Genomic DNA, 21,180 nt, shown 5'->3' on the forward strand with positions numbered 1-21,180 from the left:
TTTCAAGTATGTATCTAGTTGCTGTTTGAACATGTGTACGGACTCTGATAAAACCACTTCATCAGGCAGATAATTCAACATCTTTATTGTTCTTACGGTTAAAAAAACAACAACTTTTCTTTACCCTAGACGAAATCCTCTTTCTTCCAGTCTAAATGCCGATGTAAAGTCCAGTTTGTGAATAGATTTCCACACAATGGTTTGTATTGACCCCGAATAGATTTGTATAATGTTATCATATACCCTCTGAGGTGACGTTTTTCTAAACTAAATAGGTTTACATTTGTTAATATTTTTTCATAGCTGATATGTTCTATTCCTTTTATTAATTTTGTAGCCCGCCTCTGCACTTTTTCTAGTGCCATAATATCCTTCTTTAGAACAGGTGCCCAGAATTGCAAAGCATATTCAATATGTGGTCTTACCAGCTATTTATAAAGAGGCAAACAGATATAACAGAGTTTTGTGTCATCTGCAAACACTGAAACATGACTTTCAATGCTTTTTTCAAGATCATTTATAAACATGTTAAATAGAAGGAGACCCAGAACAGAACCCTGAGGGACACCACTTGCCACCACTGTCCAGCTTGAAAATTTACCATTAATGACAACTCTCTGTAATCTATTTTTAAGCCTGTGTTCTACCCAAGAACAAGAATTTTCATCTAGACTGAGTTTGAACATTAATCTATTGTGTGGAACTGAATCAAACTCCTTGGCAAAATCCAAATAGATCACATCCACTGCAACACCCTGATCTATATTCTACTTACTTCTTTCTTGGAATGCAATCAAGTTAGTTTGACATGACCTGTGATTCATAAAATCATGCTGATTTTTGCTGATAACTACGTTCTTCTCAAGGAATTCTTGAATATTATCCCTTAATAACCTTTCAAATACGTTTCCAGCCACAAAAATTAAGCTCACGGGTCTATAATTTCCAGACATGGATTTTGAACCCTTTTTGAATATAGGAACCACATCTGCCTTCCTCCATTCCTCTGGAACACTTCCTGAAAGTGTACCTGGAACTTGTTTCGATTAGGCATTGCACAAAACCCGGTAAAGCTTAGACCGCTGCCCTTCTACTTCCTGACAAACTGTGCGGACAACGTTCGGGAGCATGGGCGTCCGTAGGAATTTTTCCAGGTGGGGGGGGGGGGGGCATAATTGTAATGACATCCATGCTTGGCCCCTTTTTGGCAGTGTCATGAAAGGGAAGGAGCATAGTCATTATCACATAAAGCCATAATGTTGGTGAATAGCGTTTTCACAACTCTAGTGTCAGGAATACATGTTTGTTTTCCTGACACTACAGTGTTCCTTTAATCAAATTAAAGGAACATTCTGGTCACCATACCAACTTAATCTAAATGAAAATGCTATGATGCCAGGAAGCCCCTGGGTGCTCTTTCCTTTAAGGGGTGAAACCGCTCTCAAATGGTTTAACCCCAAAGGCTTCCTCCAGCTCCAGATCGCTCACTGGTATTCGGCTTCTGAAACTGAGTGTCAGGAAGTGCAGATTGATGTCACACATGGGTGACGCTGATTGGCTAGAGTGGTCAGCTGATGCTCTAGGCCAGTCGCTAGTTCCCAATTCATAAAAATGTTTTACGTTTTTATGAATGGGAAGCTACTAATAGCTTAGAGTGCCAGCTGACCCTCTAGTCAATCAGTGGCACCCCAGTGGTCCTCTGTGTTTCCTGACACTCAGTAAATAAAATTTAACACATTAACACTGATTTTTTTTATCTGGGGAGATGAGAAGGTTCACAGTTTCCCTGCCAAGCCCAGGTACCAACGCCTTATGATGGGGTGTCCAGAATGAAGTGGAGGGATCACTTCACTTGTCTTTCCTGCTCCTTCATTTGACTCAGTCTTCTTTTTCTGCTGACATTGTCTTCTCTCCTCCTTTGCTTTTTTACCTTTATGCTAATTTCTGTTTATTTTGCGCCCTTCTGCTCCTTTCTCTTCCGGATCGCTTTCTGCTCCTTGCAGACCCTTCCTGCTCCTTGTTGCACCTTTCTGCTCCTTGCCGCTCCCTTCTGCTTCTTGCCGACCCTTCCTGCTCCTTGCTGCTCATTTCTGTTCCTTTTCCTGCTTTACCTTTGTGCTCCTTCTGCCCCTTCCAGATCATTGTTGACCCTTTCTGCTCCTTGAGTTCCCTTCCTGCTTGTAACGGACCGTTTCAGCAGACAAGGGGTAAAAATCCGTTTAGGCGATAATCCCCTTTTCACAGACAGGCACAGCTACACCAAACCTCACAAATTGGATATAGGTGAATGCATCAAACTCCCGAACTGCATACAAGGGAATAAGGTAGCACTCCAAACTGGAACCTCACGAATAGCTGCTAGCAGACGAACAGGAAAAGCATACATCAGCTTACACTCCTAGCAATCAATCTCCAACAGCATACAGTGAATCCCCCCAAGAACGAGACAAGGCTCCGTGTTGAGGGTCAAGCAGTGGTCTGTTTATTGAGGGCTACCTGCCCCTGTATTTATGCAGGTCTCCCACCTGGTGGACACTCCCCTAGGGGACCAAATGGAAGACTGTAACTAAAGACAGACATTTAGCATTTCAGGACAAACAGAAGTAAAACATCCCCACAATGCATCCTGGCTTCCTCCCTTCTGCCCTGGAGATAATTGAAGAAGTAATCCAATTATCTCCCAGGACAAAGACAAGACTCCATTACACATGTGGGGACCCAAATACAGTATTATGCTTTAAAATATATAAAGTTACTGGTTATAAATTAAACATAGACATTTCACATATCCCCAGATAGCTCAGGTCTGAGTGCACATTATTAGGTGAATGGCACTCAGACCAACCGAATACAGTTTAATCGCCATGGAGCCAAAGTCTTTAATCACACGAATAGGCTCCATGGCATAGCTATCTGGGTTACCACAGTTCACATGAAACAACTACCGTATGAACGGCTGTTCGGCTACATCCCCACGAATAGGAACCAGGAGACGGACGGCTCAGCGGTGTTCGTGCAAATAAGTGTCCGTTTATAGTTCCATAGTTTAGGTGCCGAACACCGCTGGCCGTACGGTACTTGTAAAATGGCCGCCGCCACGTGTTCGGTCGCCGAACAAAGACCACCATGCCTTCGTCAATTAAGCTGCGGTTAACCGCAGCTTCAGGGTGGTCAATTGGCGGCACACTCCAGCTCCCAGGGGGTCGTGCAATCGGTAGTTTGTTCGGTAGATAAATTCTACCGAACACCCCGGCAGAAAAGGCACGAATAAGCCTTTCTGCAGGGAAAATAAGTCTATTAATGTCTGGTCCAAAGGCAGCAGGCGGACAACCAGGCTCCTCCAATGCAATGTGGCGAGATTGGTCTCGTCACACTGCTCATTTCTGTACCTTCTCCTTTCTGCTCCTTCTGATTATTTCTGCTCCTCTACTTTTGTGCTCCTCCTGTCCCTTCCTGTTCCTTGCTGACGTCTTCCTGCTCCTTGCAGACCCTTCCTACTCCTTGCAGACCCCTCCTGCTCCTTGCAGACCCCTCCTGCTCCTTCCTGCTTCTTGCTGCCCCTTCGTACTCCTTGCTGACCCCTCCTGCCCCTTGCAGACCATTGCTACTCCTTGCTGACCCCTCCTGCTTCTTGCTGACCCTTCTGCTCCTTGCTGCCCCTTCTGCTCCTTGCTGCCCCTTCTTGCTCATTTCTGCTCCTTCTACTTAACCCTCCTGCTCCTTGCAAACCTTTCCTACCCCTTCCTGCTTCTTGCTGCCCCTTCCTATTCCTTGCTGACCCCTCCTGCCCCTTGCAGAACATTTCTGCTCCTTCTACTTTACCTTCCTCTATGCTGTCCCCCCCACCCCTCACTTACCTGATCTGTAGGCTGCCCCACCCACCCTCACTTACCTGATCTGTAGTCTTCACCCCATGCCTCACTTACTTGATCTGTAGTCTTCCCCCCATGCCTCACTTACCTGATCTGTAGTCTTCCCCCCATGCCTCACTTACCTGATCTGTAGTCTTCCCCCCATGCCTCACTTACCTGATCTGTAGTCTTCCCCCCCATGCCTCACTTACCTGATCTGTAGTCTTCCCCCCATGCCTCACTTACCTGATCTGTAGCCTGCCCCTCCATCCCTCACTTATCTGATCTTTGCAGGCTAGGGGTTGCTGGTTGTACTCTATGCTGTTCCCCTGCGGTTTCAGTCATGAGAGAGAAGCAGGGATAAAGCTGTAGCTTCCTATCCCTGCCTTTCTCCATTCACCAGCGCCAGTATTGCAGTTTATTATCACACAAACGGAAATATAGCAGCACAAGCTGAAAAATCCAGGGGGGTGCAAGTGTCCCCCTTGCCTCCCCCCGTAGATGCCCATGTTCGGGAGATTGAAACTACCGAACATGGGGAGCATTCGTACATTGATATTAAGACAATCCCTTCACTGGTGTTTGCACAGGAACCCCCAAACAGAGACCGGCCAGGACCCTGGAACTGTTTTGGGCTAGCGCCTCGTGTCCGGATCTGAGTGACGGGAGGGGAGAGAACCAAGGGATGGGAGAGCACCAAGGGACAGTGGGTAGGGGAGAGCACCATGGGCCAGTGGGGCAGGGAAGATAACTAAGGGACAGCAGGCAGGGGAGAGCCCTTAGGAGCCGGGGCGCAGGGGAGATCACTAAGGGACAGGAGAGCAGGGAAGAGCACTAAGGGACAGGCGAGCAGGGAAGAGCACTAAGTGACAGGGAAGCAGGGAAGAGCACTAAGGGACAGGGGAGCAGGGAAGAGCACTAAGCGACAGGGGAGAGATCACTAAGAGACAAGGGGCAGGGGAGAGCACTAAGTGACAGGGGAGAAGAGGAGACCGCTAAGGGACAGGGGATGGAGTGAATGAAATCATTAAGGGATGGGGGGGTGGAAGAGACACACAAAGAGGGTGAATGAGAAACATTGAGGGGGTTGGTAGGGGAGAAAGAGACACACAGAGTCGCTTGTGAGGGAGACACACAGAAGGGCCTGGGGAGGAGAAAGACACACAGATGAGCCTGGGGTTAAAAAAGACACACACATAGGAGTTTGGAAGAGTAAAAGACACAAAAGGGCTAGGGGGAGTAAGACATGCAAAGAAGTTGTTAAGATGTAGGAGACATGCAAAGAGGAGGGATAAGAGACACACAAGGGGCTTTTACACTAAAGACACAAAACTTAAAAAAAATACAAAACAAATTATTTTAACAAAATAAATATAATATTAAAAATAAAGAGTTGCTCTCCTCTACGCGCCGGGAAGACTCAGTTCTATTCTACCCCACAAACTCTCTCTTTCACACTACACACACACACATACACAATGCATCCCAACACAGAAACAAACAATGCATCCCTATACACTCACAGAGAAACACCCAATGCATCCATCCCTACAAACACAGACACACAAACATAAACATACAATGCATCCCTACACACACACACACACACACGAAAAGAAACATACAATGCATCTCTACACACAGAAAAACACAATCGCTACACACACACACACACACAAAGAAACATACAATGCATCTCTACACACACACATAAACAAACGCACAGAAACATACAACACAATCCTATTCACACACAGAAACTCACCATGCTTCCCTTACACACACAGAAACAAACAATGCATCCCTATACATACACAGAGAAACACCCAATGCATCCATCCCTACAAACACAGACACACAAACATAAACATACAATGCATCCTTACACACACACACACAGACGAAAAGAAACACCCAATGCATCTCTACACACAGAAAAACACAATCGCTACACACAAACACAGAAATCCATTACACACTGTAGAGGACCCTGGGTAACCCGGACTGGTTACCTCCGCTATCAGCAAATGAAGATACCCATTTCCACCACCCCTCCCCCCAACTGGACAACACACAGTTCCAGGGGTACAACAACACTTTATTGGCCACACTCGGCTTTATACTTTCCCCATCCAAGGGGTGGATCACACATTAAGACAATGTCCCCTCCCCAGGTACTCCCAGGGGTTCATATAACGGATCTGGAACCCAAGGATGTACCCACCAATCTCAGGGATCCCCCAGAACGGCAACTGCCATGAACAGTCTCCATTTGTGGGGTCCCTATGTGAAACTAGGCAAGGGAAGCATCTCCTTTCAGGACACGAATGCTCCCCCTGGCCGGTGCCCGTCTATATGAATGGCGGCCACCCGGGGAAGCACTCAATTGTTTCCCTTGCGGTTTCACACTTATGAATTGATTGGTGTGAACATTCCAGTGGGCGCTGGGGAGGTCCTCTTTCAGGAACCGAACAAGGTGGGAAGCAATCCGCGTATGCCCTCCCTGGATGGCGTTCGTCTAATGAGCAGGCTGCAACCCAGGGGATGCATGTGCCAAGGCTTCCCCTGCGGTTTGCGCTTTTGACACCTCATTATGAGGTGTGAACGTTCTAGATCAACATTCTAAATGAGATTTCGTGGGATACCTTTCGTGGTGGCACTCCCAAACAGGGAGGAGGCCATTATACGAACACAAAGAATGAAACACAGGGTCAAGATAGGGAAAACACACGAAAGGGATGTCAGGACAGTAACACACATTGCAGGATAACCGGGGCAAGTCACAGTTTAGCGGGGGTCCCACTACACACACACTAAAAGCATCCTTTGCACACAGAAACACACAATGCATTCCTTGCCCAGACACAGAAACACAATCCATCTTTTACAAACACTCAATACACCCCTTACAGACACACACTGCATCCCTTACAAACACAGAAAGACAGATTGCATTCCTTAAACATACAAACAGAATCACACAATGCATCACTTACACATACAGAAACACACTAATTCGATAATTTCGGAACCTCGGTAATTCGGCACTTCGGCTATTCGGAAGTGTCCGAATTGCCCGAAATTCGTCTGAATACATATTCGGCCCGAAACGAATTGCACATCTCTAATTTTTATATAATTCTATACTGGTATAATTATCAACCCATAGCTTGTAACCATTATTTAACAAGGGAAGGATGAGATTCCACATAATCTTGCTATTTGTACCCACATAATCAGAGAATCCTGCAGGGTCATGATTGTTATCCTTCCCCTTGATAAATGTAAAACGCATATGTGTAACTAGTACAGGACTTACATGAATTGTAAAATTTTATGCCATATCGGGACCACTTATATGTTATATATTGCTTAAAAAGAAGCCTACCTTTGAATTTTATTAGGGTAAAAAAATTTCTGACAGTAGTTGGATACAGGGCTGAATTTTATAGAGCCTGTCAAACAATGGGTCATTTTTAGGGGTGGACAGTTCGTTAAAATTAAGGAATTGTCAACATAGAGGAGGCTATGAAATTACATGACCCCAAAGGAGTGTACCAATGGGAGAACGCAAAATCCACCAACACACCCCTGGTGGCAAATCAGTCTTTGGACCCATCCAATCGCCTACGTCAACATTAACCAAAGAAATGGGGCGATAGTTACTCACTTCATAGGGGATTTTACCTTGTTTCAAAATCGGAGTGACATGTGCCCTTAATAGGTCTAAAGAGGCAGACCCTTTAGTCGCCATTTCATTAAAGGTGTTTGTTAACAACGGGAGGAGTTGTTTTTTAAAAACCTTGTAAAACAAGTTCGTATACCCGTCCGGACCAGGGGCTTTTCTATTAACAAGCTTATCAATTGCTGATTCAACTTCAACTTTCCTTTTGGTCATACGATATTTTTAACAAATTAGATTTTTCTAAGTATTTCTCCAACAAACCTATATCAGGAGACTTATTCAGATTATACAATTTTTCATAAAAATACCCAAATTTACTGGCAATTTCATCTGGTTTATGGATAAAGTTTGTTCCATCTCCTAATTTGGAGATCTTTTGCTCAGTCCTTTTTTTCTTTAATTTATTTGTTAACATTAAGTCAACACGATTATTCTTATAATAATATTTAATATTAAGTTTATTTAGATTACGTTCTATCCTGTTTTTGATCTGTGCATTTATTTTTCTTGGCAGATTTTAATAGCTGATGCTCTCATCTCAGAAAAAAATTGCTTATTGGCTTTAGCAAGATTGTAAAATTCTATATAAAGATCGGACAGACTCTTGTCTACATTCTTTTTTTGATGGCTTGCTAATTTTATCCAGTGTCCCCTAATAACTACTTTACAAGAACACCATAGACATTCCTTAGATAACTCCTCAGAAGTGTTCTCCTTAATAAAAAAAACAAATTAACTTCTCTATATGTTCTACATTTGTTTTATCTTTTAACAGATAATCTGCCAATCTCCAAATCATGGGGGGGTCTTCTAGTTCCCACCAGATCTGCAATTACCATATCGTGGTCTGACCAAGTGTTTTCAACAATAGAAATTGTAGACATCGCCTGTACTAAATTTAGGTTACCCATGATCATATCTATCCTAACTGCTGAGTTATGAGGGATTGATCTATGCGTAACATTATTTTCATTAGGATGGAATAATCTCCAGCAGTCAAACAAATCCGCTTTCTTTATCACTCTATTTAATGATGCTGCCTGTCTTTTCAGGGATTTGTCTATTTTTTTTATTTTTAGCCAGTTGTTTGTCCAATAAAGTATCAAAAATACAGTTAAAATCACCCGCAATCATAACTGTGCCTTTTTTTAACTTGCTCCACCAGATCCAAAATTTTAACCAATGTTTTAATTGGCTTTGTTAGGTAGATACACATTGACCAAAGTGTAATCCACCCCCATTCAATTGACCAACCATGATGATAAACCTCCCGTCTGGGTCTAAATAATTAAAACAACAATCAAAGGTAACTTCTCTAGAGAAAATTATTGAGACACCACACTTCTTTTTTCCTTGTAAGGAAGCAGAATAGATCAGAGGATATTTTTTATAGAACCAAAATTTCTTAGAGTCCGCCATACAGTGGGTTTCCTGAATAAACCCTACTTGTATATGTTGATTAACAAGGGCATTATATAAATAGCCTCGTTTAACAGGAGAATTAAGACCTTGAGCATTAATAGTTAAAACTCTAACCATATCTCAATCTAATCTTCTTCTTCGGGTTCCCTGACCATATGTACAATATATCTGACCAGTTAAACATGTTACAAGACTGACAAAACAACATTAAAACATTCATATTTACATATAAACCTGGAATACAGAAAAGTATTCCACGTACTGGGAATCCCATAGAGTCCCACAGGGAGGGGTATATAGATTCAGAGTATCTTATTGGGAGAGAGAGAGAAAGAGAGAGAGAAAAGATAAAAAAAAAAATCATAATAACCCAGGCAAACCAGTATGTCGTTAAATTTTCAAAAGCACTATAACACTCCAAATCATTTACTATTTTACTTGTTATTTTTCCCATTATCCTATTTAGAACTTTGTGAGTAAACTCTCAACGTATCCGCTATATAAGTGTAGGGTTAATTATATCATAATTACTAAGGATATTAAGTGTGCGATTGATTATCGTGTCATAATTAATAGGAATAAGAAGTGATTTGACTGAAAATCTTAAGTCAATGCATCAATTTAGTTATAGAGTAAAGTGACAAAATGAAACTGAACTAATAAAACTACAAATATTTTATAATATCTCGAGCCAGCCCATATATCCTTAACTTCTCAAAAACGAAGCACCCATCTGAATCGTTTGCTATTGAAATTCTAATTCCCTTACTTATTACAAAAAAATAAATAAATGGCATAACACCCCGCTAGCTAAAGTGATAATAAAATGGCTACATATCATTATCTTTCAGCCAGGCATGGACAAGCTCCGCTGTCTTAAAAGACTTCCATATGTCTTTGTAACAAATTAGTAAAGCTGTTTGCGAGTTCCATTTGAACTTTAAATTATATTTCTTCAGGCATGGAAAAATCGTAGAAAAGAGGTTTCTTCTTTGCCTCGTTATAAAAGAAACGTCTGTTAGGACTCTTATTTCTTTATATTTTTCATCATTTATCCTTGTCTTCCTTGCTGCTTGGAGAATCTGTGCCCTGAATTCAAACGTTGTAAACGCCGCAATTACATCTCGTGGGTATAATTGATCCTGCTTTCTATGGGAAAGACGATGATAACGTAACATCTTGAGATCTTGCTGTGTAATAGGAATCCCCAAGCAATTAATATATTTTATTAAAAAGTCATGTAATTGGACATCTGATATTTCCTCTGATATATTTCTAAATCTCAAGTTCATTCTTCTTGATCTGTCTTCGAGATCACATACTTTAATAATCTTCCAATTCTTTCAATTTCAATGCCATCTTAGTTTGGGTCTCCTTCGTCTCTTGAAGCTGAAATTCTAAAGCCTCTTCCTTTTCTTCTATTTTTTGGATACGTCCATTTAGCGTAGCTAAATCCGTTTTTAGATCTAAAAATGTGTCACTCAGCTCCATTTTGATATCAGAGATATCTTCCAAGCATTTCTTTAACCCCTTAAGGACTGGACTTTTTTTGCGATGTTGTACATTTGCGACCAGGCATCTTTTTGACACTTTTGTGGTGTTTGTGTTTAGCTGTAATTTTCCGCTCTCTCATTTACTGTTCCCATACAAATTATATATTGTTTTTTTCAGGACAAAAGGGGCTTTCTTTACATACCATTATTTATATAATCTCATCTAATTTAATTTAAAAAAAATGAAAAAATATGATGAAAAATTGAAAAAAATACACGTTTTTTGAATTTTATGTGAAAAATATTTTACTCATCTACAAAAGCGAATGAAAAAAACTGCTAAATAGATTCAAAATGTTGTCCTGAGTTCAAAAATACCCAGTGTTTACATGCTTTTTGCTTTTTTTTTTGCATGTTATAGGGGTATAAGTACAAGTAGGATATTGCGGTTTCAAAACATACATTTTTAAAATGTATCAATAGTGACATTGTAACACTGTTATCTGTCATAAATTGCTAAATAACACCCCACATGTACATATTTTTTTAAAAGAAGACAACCCAGGGTATTCAATATGGGGTATGTCCAGACTTTTTTAGTAGCCACTTAGTCGCAAACACTGGCCAAAGTTAGCGTTCATATTTGTTTGTGTGTGAAAAAAGTAAAAAACTAAATTGAACGCTAATTTTGGCCAGTGTTTGTGACTAAGTGGTTACTAAAAACGACTGGACTTACCCCATTTGCAATACCTTGGGTTGTCTTCTTTTGCAAATGGTATGCCATCATGGGGGTAATTCTCATTCCTGGGCTACCATACGCTCTCAAAGGCAACGTAACCAACCTGGCCATTTTCAATGTAAAAATATTTGACCTATATATTTGACCCTGTAACTTTCAAAAACGCTATAAAACCTGTACATGGGGGGTCCTGTTCTACTCAGGAGACTTTGCTGAACACAAATATTAGTGTTTCAAAACTGGAAAATGTATCACAACAATTATATCATCAGTAAAAGTGCTGTTTGTGTGTGAAAAATGCAAAAAAAGTCACTTTCACTGACAATATCATCGCTGTGATATGTTTTACTGTTTTGAATCACTAATATTTGTGTTCAGCGAAGTCTCCCGAGTAAAACAGTACCCCCCATGTACATGTTTTAGGGTGTCGTAGAACGTTACAGGGTAAAATACAGTGATAGCAAATTAAATTCTCTGGTCTTTCGGCCTGGGTTTGCAGGCAGGTCCCTTAAATTGCAATCAATAAAATAACTTAATTATGTAAAAATATTACCTAAATACGCACGTATAATTTAAATATATATGCATATTTATATATTTGAAGTCTACGTGTATATTTATATAATTATTTATGCAATTTTGTATATCGACATATGATTAGTTCGCATTCTTTTTATTTATTTAAATATACATAGATATATATACAATTTCATTCTAAGTGTATTTTGATATAAATATATATATATTAATATCAAAATACAGTTAGAATAAAATTTCGTATAGATATATAATTTTTTTTCAATTTTTTATTATTATTTTTACTTTTTTTAATTTAATTTAAATTATTTATTATTCGTATTTTATAATAATATATATATATACAATATATATAGTTATTATATATATTATATATATACGTGTGCAAATTAATTATAAGTGTATTTTTATATTAATATATGTACATATTAATATAAAAATACACTTAGCATGACATTATATATATGATATATAGACATATATTATATAGGTATAATATATGTCTATATATCATATATATACACATATATAATAATATATTTTTTTTTTATTAACTATAACTTTATTTTTTTTTATGATTTTACACATGCAGGGAGACTGCCTGTCAGCACAGACAGTCCCCCTGCAGGCAGAGACTAGGACACCTATTGTGACCATGTGGTCGCCCTGTTGGGCGATCACATGGCCCCAGGGGTCCTAAACCGCCATGGGGAGACTGTCTGGGCTGCAGGCAGTCTCCCCACACCCGGAGCACCGCCGATCACCGCCGGGGGAATGACGGCGATCGGGTAAGTACATTTTAAATTTAGGACGGTTCAGGACCGTCGTCGGTCGGCAACGCAAAAATGCCGATGACGGTCCTGAACCGTCCTGCGTCCTCAAGGGGTTAAAAGAATAGGAGTAACTTCCTCTTTATCTAAAGTCTTGGTGGGGGAGGGTAAAACCCCTGTATGTAAAGACTCCAAAGAGGATTGTTCCAAACCTTCTTGATTGTCTTGTGGAACAAAAAAAGCCGAGTCTCTTTTCATGTTTCTGGCCTTTTTTATCTGACCTTGTTGAGGTTTTATCTGGTATTTTTTTAGATTACATTTCTCTTTGAGAAATAGATATATATTCTAATGGTAAATAATTTTTCAGAGTAACTAGATTGAGTTAAATTAATTTAGAGCATAGGGAAATGTCTGGATCCCTTCAGTGAAAGCAGGTATTCCAAGGCACACATGGAAGTTTAACATATGATCCACTAATTGCGGTCACCTCCATATTTATATTCAAAAGTAACTGAGTCTAGAGAATGTCTAAAAAAATGTCTGCAAAACGTCTTGAGAGTTAGTTGAGAGGAAAATAAGTCAAAATCCGGACTTGGTTTAGTTCTTTGTGCTATGTCCCATTCCATTAATCAGAATTTTTTTTTTATAAAATAATAAGACCAACTTGCTCCTTTCTTTCTCTTTTCCTCTCCCCCTCCTCTCTCTTCCTTTCCCTCCAATAGTTATTGTCTCAGTGTCGTTAAGGGAAAAGGGAACAACTCCTTTTTCTTTTTCTTCCCCTCTCTTTTTCTCTTTCCCACTATCTTGCCCCTTGGGAGAATGCTTCACCAGAAGGTTTAAACATCCTCATAATCTTCAGGAGCTTCAGAAGCTTATCAGCTATTATCCCAGGTATCAGGCTGGTTCAGGCTGACTCATCCCAACAGAGGAAGGAATAATCCGGTACAGATCCGGTAAAATAGTATCGTTACTCTCGCTATCTTAGCGTCTCAACACATCCTCCTGATGCTCCGTGCCTGTCTGGATTGTGCACATGCGGATACATTCAAGGTCTCTCCTCAGTCTCCTCGATCTCTCTCGTCTCCTCGCGGCAATGGCGGCATCGGCGTCTCAGCTTCTCTCCAATCACAGCCCCTCCCCTCCCGGCGTGAGCGTCATTACGTTATCACGCCAAAAACCATTTAATGGAAAGACCATTTAATGGCGAGAAAAACAGTATACAATATGTGTGGGTACAGTAAATGAGTAAGAGGAAAATTACAGCTAAACACAAACACCACAGAAATGTAAAAAGAGCCTTGGTCCCAGCAGCAAGAATTTTTAAAAACAGCCTGGTCACTAAGGGGTTAAAGGTAGATAGCGCTCCATTGATTTTTATTGAAATAACAATAGAAAGTGTCTGCTGACTGCAGCTTTATACCATACAATACATCATATAACAGGGAGCCTGAGAGAGCCTTTTTGGGAGAAAGGAAAGCGTATATAATTATTACAAGGACAGTCAGACCTCACTATTCATCCATACTACACACATCCTGCAGTCATTCTTCACATCAATTCTCTTAGTAATATTATTAACCTGTTATTTTTCTTTCTGTAATATTCATTCATTACACGTGTTTTTATATTAATTTTGGGGCATCATTTTATTTAGTACAATATTTTTATATTTATTTTGGGCACTGAATTATATTAGTGATAGTCAAGTTATCAACAAAAATAATTTATCAAAACAGTTTCTAATAATTAACTTGCAAATGGGATCTCTGCTTCCTTAACGCTATAATCCCGTTAAGAGAAAAATGATCGGAAACAGATGTCTGTCGACAAATTAAATCAAATTTTAATTGAGCCATTCTGACCAGTATCAAATGGTCATAGTAGACGGACATGAGAAATATGGACACACTGGGGGTATTAGACACATGAATGGAGGTGGTGGGGGAATGAGAGACATGGAAGAAGGTGCTAGAGGGAAACACATGGGAACACTGGGGGAATGAGACATAGGGGGACCCTGGAAGGTATGAGAAACATGCGCACACTGGGGGGCATGAGACACATGAATGGAGGTGGTGGGGGAAGGAGAGACATGGAAGAAGGTGCTAGAGGGAAACACATGGGAACACTGGGGGAATGAGACATAGGGGGACCCTGGAAGGTATGAGAAACATGCGCACACTGGGGGGCATGAGACACATGAATGGAGGTGGTGGGGGAAGGAGAGACATGGAAGAAGGTGCTAGAGGGAATGAAACACATGGGGACACTGGGGGAATGATCTTATAATAAAAACACAAAAATTAGGTGCTCACTATGTAAGAAATTACAGTATACCCTTCCACACAGGATCCCTGTTCTTTGAGGAAGTTGCAACAAATAAAACACACGAACAAGTGTAATAAAAGAAATGTATTAGGTGTAAAGATAATAAATTCACTGATAATACATCAGGTTTAATAAAAGAGTATTAAACATAGAAACATCAACAATTGATAACATACAAGTCACAGTGTATCACAGAAGGATGGAATAATCACAACACTTGCTAGAAATAAAATCTCAAATATCAATCAATTAAAGCATATGGTGATGCAAGTGATTAATCAATATGCATATATTGATTAATCACTTGCATCAACCAAGTATCACAGTCAAATATAGTTACCAACAGAGTGTAGATCTGTATATTGAAGTCTCCTCTGGACCTCTGCTTGGTAGTCACTCCTTGAAGTTCCTACCAGAACTGCCGTGTCACTAGCCATTTTGTGCCTACATTTATACAGCCTCTCTTTGAAGTTTTTCCCTCCATTTACGACTATTTGCCGTCTAAATATAAGTTGGGAAAACTCAAACACATTATTGATAAAACGAAACTCAGGATGAAAAAACTGGTCCAATATCCTGTTCTAAGGTATGCTTTGTTAACAGTTAGACAAAAGGCCTTTGATTTTGGAATAACCCCAACTGCCCCATCTACATTAACAGTTAGATCAAAGACGGTTTGTCCTGGAAATTACACCACCGTGTTTTCCCTGATTTACATGGCACTTGTAACATCTCCTTTTGATATGAAAGGCCCAAAGGTCAATCATACAGATCTACATTCTATTTCTTACATTTTATTTACCTTCTAATTTGATTTATATTCTACTATTTCTTACATTTAATTTGTCATTTCTTACAACTATATACTTTAAGCAGCAGTAAATCGTACAAGGATTCCCCAAAACCTTGTAGGAATAGAGAGACAGAAGACAAATACAAAAAATAGATAACCGCGCCTTAAAACACAGTAATGTACAAAAATGAAGTCAAATATAAATCATATGTACAGACATTTTTGTTACAAGTCTATGCAGTCTTTGGCTGTTATACATATACATATTGCACTACTGGATATTCCAATTGTTATCTTCACATATTCGAGACACAGATAAAGTCTACCACCACTGTAGCGGAAAATATATCCAGTGATGGGGATTGTACCGTCTACGCCCTACACAGCAGAGCTCATTGTAGCTCTATAAATTGTGAGTGAGTTTTTGCTATATCACTCTACTTCACTGTGTTAAAAAGACATACTGCACTATTATTGTCTCTTTTTCCTTTTTCTATGAGATACCATGCACTGTATATCAACTGAAGACTTCATAGACTTATCAAAAAAGTATGTACATATGATTTATATTTGACTTCATTTTTGTACATTACTGTGTTTTAAGGCGTGGTTATCTGTTTTATGTATTTGTACACTGGGAGAATGAGACATATAGGGACCATTGAAGGTATGAGAAACATGCACATACTAGGGGTAGGAGACACATGAGGACACTGGAGCTGAGACACATGGGAACCCTGGGGGGCTGTATTATGCTTAGACATGCTTGCCTAACCTGTATATTATAAAAATGAGGTTGCCTATGCAAGAGTATACCTCAGTACTCCAACTACTGCATTAGTGACATATGTACTATTGCTGTGACTCCTTTTTTCTGCAATATATTCCACTATTAGAGAACAAACTGAAATCAACAAAACAAAATTAATAAGTGAGAACAAAAGCAATAAATGAATAATCAATGTGCCTCAATAAAAGATTGGCAAAAATACAGTAAAAAAAAAAAAAAAATCACGTTTAATGATTTTATTCTCACTAATTTATTCTCTTTATTTTTTTGTATAATTAACAAATCATATTTATAAAAATTATAATTCAAATATATTTTTTAAGTGAAATAATCCATTAAACTTTCTATCTGGCTCTTGAATATTTCTAAATGTTACCATGAGGCTCTAACAAGTATGAAGTTTGGCCACCCCTGGTATTTTGTTTTACCCCCTTCTCTTCCGAAGGCAAATTTGTAGGTGGACGGGCACACGGCGCAGTAGTGCAGGGTAGCATTCAATGGTTCTTATTTCTAAATAATGTATTAATTGGAGTGTAGCATTGAACAATGAAACATTTCAGACATTCTTAACAAGAAATAGTTTTTTCTCTTGTGTGAATCATCTGATGGGTCTTAAGATTTGCCATTTGTCTAAAACATTTCCCACATTCTGAACATGAAAATGGTTTCTCTCCAGTGTGAATCATTTGATGTGTGTTACGAGAGGAAGAGTCACTGAAACGTTTTCCACATTCTGAACATGAAAATGGTTTCTCTCCTGTGTGAGTCCTTTGATGTGTCTTAAGACTGGAAGGGTCACTGAAACATTTTCCACATTCTGAACATGAAAATGATTTCTCTCCTGTGTGAATCCTTTGATGTTTGTTACGAGCGGAAGAGACACTGAAACGTTTTCCACATTCTGAACATGAAAATGGTTTCTCTCCTGTGTGAGTCCTTTGATGTGTCTTAAGATTAGAAGGGTCACTGAAACATTTTCCACATTCTGAACATGAAAATGATTTCTCTCCTGTGTGAATCCTTTGATGTTTGTTACGAGCGGAAGAGTAACTGAAACATTTCCCACATTCTGAACATGAATATGGTTTCTCTCCTGTGTGAGTCATTTGATGTTTCTTAAGATTTGACATGCGAGCAAAACATTTCCCACATACAGAACATGAAAACGGTTTCTCTCCTGTGTGAATCTTTAGATGAGCCTTAAGATTATAAGAGTGATTGAAACTTTTTCCGCATTCTGAACAGGAAAATGATTTATCTCCCATGTGAATATTCATAAGTTTATTGTGATTTGATGTTTCTTCTCCTGTATGAATCCTTACATGTTTATTAATATCTGAAGTTTCAGTGAAGCATTTTCTACATTCAGAATAGTTTTGTATTTCAGTATGACAAGTGGGGGTAAGAAGGTCTAAGGTGGTGAAATTTCCATCCTCATATGATGTCAAATCCTCCTTAATAAGAGTGGATGAATATTCTGTCTGCGTATGTTCTCTGGGTGCATAAATGTCTATGTCTCCTGAATTTTCTTCTTTGTTTAATACGGATTCATTATTTGATGTATAGTCCATCTGTTGATTTCCTGTAGGTGTATAAACCTTGATACTGGAGAGAGTGCCGATTTCACATGAGTCTGATTCTACCTTAATAAGGTCAGGTACATATTCTGTCTGTGTATGGTCTGTGCTTGTACAACTATCAGTGTTTATAGGAATTTGTTTTTCATTTGATGTAGATTCACATTTTGTTGTATAGTTCATTTGTGCATCTCCCTTGGTTGTGCAAATGGAAGCTTCAACAAGATGTCCTTCTTCACATGAGACAGATTCCTCCTTAATATTAGTAGATGTATATTCTATCTCTGCATCTTCTGTGGGTGTATAGACGACTGTGTGAGTTACTTCTTCCCATGAGACGGATTCCTCCGTAATATGAGTAGATGGATCTTCAGTCTGTATATGTTCTATGGGGATATTAATGTCTCTGAGATTTACTTTCTCGGATTCTGTAGTTTCATGACTCAAAGATTTACTGCTTGGTGTACTGACTGCCACACAGTTTATTTTTTGATCACTTGTGATTTCGTTATCTTTGGTTACATAATCCGGAGAAGAAACTGAAGTGTACAATGCACTGATTTCATTTCTGTTTATGGAACCATCTACTGGAAAGAAAACACTTAAAATTAGAACATTTACTGAATTGCAGTGGACTTACCAGGCTAGCTATAGATGTCTCAGGTGGTTACTAAAGCAGTGATCTCTCTTCCGGTTTTGTTTTATTACTGTTATTTTACGGAGATGATATAAAGCATCACAATGGCATTGTGAATGAAAAGCAGGAACAATAACATCCAATAATAACATAACACATGTGTAACGTTACTATGGCTTTATAATTTAAAACTAGATATATAGGGTACTGCATAGGTAGTCTCTACACTGGATAAAAAGAGAAATATTACTTTTTTTCCTTACAATTTTTATTGCAGGTTGGGTGCCGTACAATTTAAATAGGATCCTGGGCATCCATGACGGAATACATAGGACAATCATGATGGAAAAATTCCGTCATAAATGGTTAAGGATTTAATAAAGTTGTCATTGTTATCCCAGGTCCTGTTTCTGTAACGGGTTGTTATGTTTTGCTCTCAATTTGTGTTTTAATATATCAACTGATGGACTTCTATAAACTGAAGACAGACATAGCCCTGGATCATGCAGAGGCACAGGTTAGATATGTAACGGAATCCTCCGATACATTGGTACTTGGAGAGGTCAGCCTTCTTCCCAACGACTAGAGGCCTGGTCTGGACTATGGTTCTGCTTTGGGGAAGCAGGCACATGGGGGCCATTTGGGCTACTTCCTCCCTGGTTTGGGTTTTCAAGTTGGGATATCCTTGTTTTAAAAGGTGATTATTTCAGACTCTCCATTGCCCTCTGTTGGTGGAAACTGGGAAATTAAATGATTTGTAGAATTACAATATGCAAATTAGGAAAGTGCAAAGAAGTTTTTGTCCACTTCCCCCCCCCCCCCTCCCCAGTAATTTGGAAAATTATAATTTTTTTAAATATTTGAGAAATTATTATGTTGCTTGTTCTTCATTTTATGTATGCTTATATTTTCATGGTTGTCATCACATGTTTAAGGACAACTTCCCAAAGGCTATTCCTAGTTCCAAATAAATTATTGTATGTTCGTTCCAAAAGGAAGAGTGTCCCGTGTGGATTTTTAGGGATTTCAGTAACAGAGTCTTCGGACCTGTTGGCTGGCTGCACGATCCCTCTAGCCTGGGACAAGTCAAAAAGAGAACTAGACCTGAGGACCGCAAGTGTCTTTGTAAAGTCAGGAGCAATCACTATAAGCAGAGCTGTTGATACCGGCTTGTGGAACTGAAAAGGGCAGAGGGGATAATACCTGCCTGGAAGAAGAGAGCTGCAGTCTGGTCGTGTGGAACAGTTTTAGAGAGACCATAGTCAAGCTTCAGCAACAAGGGCTGAAACGTTCCAGGGTCCCCTGCGGCAGAACCGAAGCAAACTTGGCGAAGGTATTGTTCAGAGTAGGGGAGCTCCATCACAAGATACATTTGAAGCAGAACCCCAGTTTGAAGTATGAAGGAAGGTACATGAAAATTTGTGAAGTTATTTGTATGTAACATTTTATGTTTTTATAGGGTCACAACTTGTACCATGTACCTTCGTGATTCGAACTGGGTTTCTGCTTCAAATATATCTAACCTGTGCGTCTGCATGATCCAGGGCTATGCTTTAGTCTTCCCACTGTTTATTTTCTATAACTTTGCAGCCTGTAAATACTTTTGTGAATTAATGTAATTATATTAAATGAATGATTTATGATATAAAATAAAGCATAATGAGGTTAATGCTTTAGAGGCAACACCAGGGGCAGTGTGTAGGCCATTCTATGGTTTCCTTAAGCCATGTGCTTCTGGCAGTGACGTCACAGGCCAGCCTACTTTAGGAATACAATGAATAAAAACCAGATGTAGGAGGGATTCAGTCTCTATTTTGCTCTCCCCATGACTGCCTAAGAATGTAGTAGCGGAATGTTTAGCTCCAGCCCCACAGGCCGCAGCCTGTGTAAGTTTGTTCAGGTTCTGTATTGTGCACACAATGTTATAGTGAATGCTTCACTGCCATGGGCTAGTTTGATGAGGCATGCAGTTTTAGAAAAATAGGGTGCTACCAGAGAAAAACCTGTTTCCCCCACCAGGTATATATGACATTGTAACGGACCGTTTATCTTACAAGAGGATAAAAACCATTTAGGCGATAATCCCCTTTAGATAGACCAGCAGCTACTGCAATCACTAACCTCCCGAACTCCAAACTGCACGTATTCACCAACTCTCGAACAGCAGACACACGAACCCTGGAAGCAGCCAAACAGGAAAAGCAATACGAACAGCTTACACTTCTGGCAATCGGCATATAGTCAAATTCCCCCCAAAGAAAGAGACAACACTTCAGCTTCAGGGTTAAACAGCAACAACACTGATTTATTCACACAACAGGCTTATAAAGGCTTCTCCCATGCAAGGGAGGGGTTTACAACAATTACACAATACACCAATCACACATGAGTTACCTCCCACAATGCCTCACAATCCCTCCCCTCTGGCCTGGAGATAATTGGGGAAGGAATCTAATTATCTCCCAGGACAGAGGCAAAACTCCATTACCCACATGGCAGACAAAAAGACAGTAAAAGACATAAAATTACATACTGATACATTTAGTACATAAAACACA

At 39.6% G+C, this 21,180-nt stretch overlaps 1 protein-coding gene and 1 pseudogene across 1 annotated transcript; both read right to left on the bottom strand.

Annotated features, from left to right (window-relative positions):
- LOC134575205 (gastrula zinc finger protein XlCGF26.1-like) overlaps positions 1-21,180 on the bottom strand; it is a 100,237-nt pseudogene that overhangs the window by 63,606 nt on the left and 15,451 nt on the right.
- On the bottom strand, positions 16,772-18,215 carry LOC134575268 (oocyte zinc finger protein XlCOF6.1-like). The gene has a single exon (XM_063434530.1). The coding sequence runs from the start codon at positions 18,166-18,168 to the stop codon at positions 16,975-16,977; it is 1,194 nt and encodes a 397-aa protein (XP_063290600.1). The 5' UTR covers positions 18,169-18,215; the 3' UTR covers positions 16,772-16,974.

The sequence above is a fragment of the Pelobates fuscus genome, chromosome 10 (assembly GCF_036172605.1).
Source record: "Pelobates fuscus isolate aPelFus1 chromosome 10, aPelFus1.pri, whole genome shotgun sequence".
Taxonomy (NCBI): Eukaryota; Metazoa; Chordata; class Amphibia; order Anura; family Pelobatidae; genus Pelobates; species Pelobates fuscus.

Excerpts from the sequence above, each read along its gene's own strand:
- LOC134575268 (XM_063434530.1), bottom strand. The coding sequence starts at position 18,168 with ATGAACTATACAACAAAATGTGAATCTACATCAAATGAAAAACAAATT.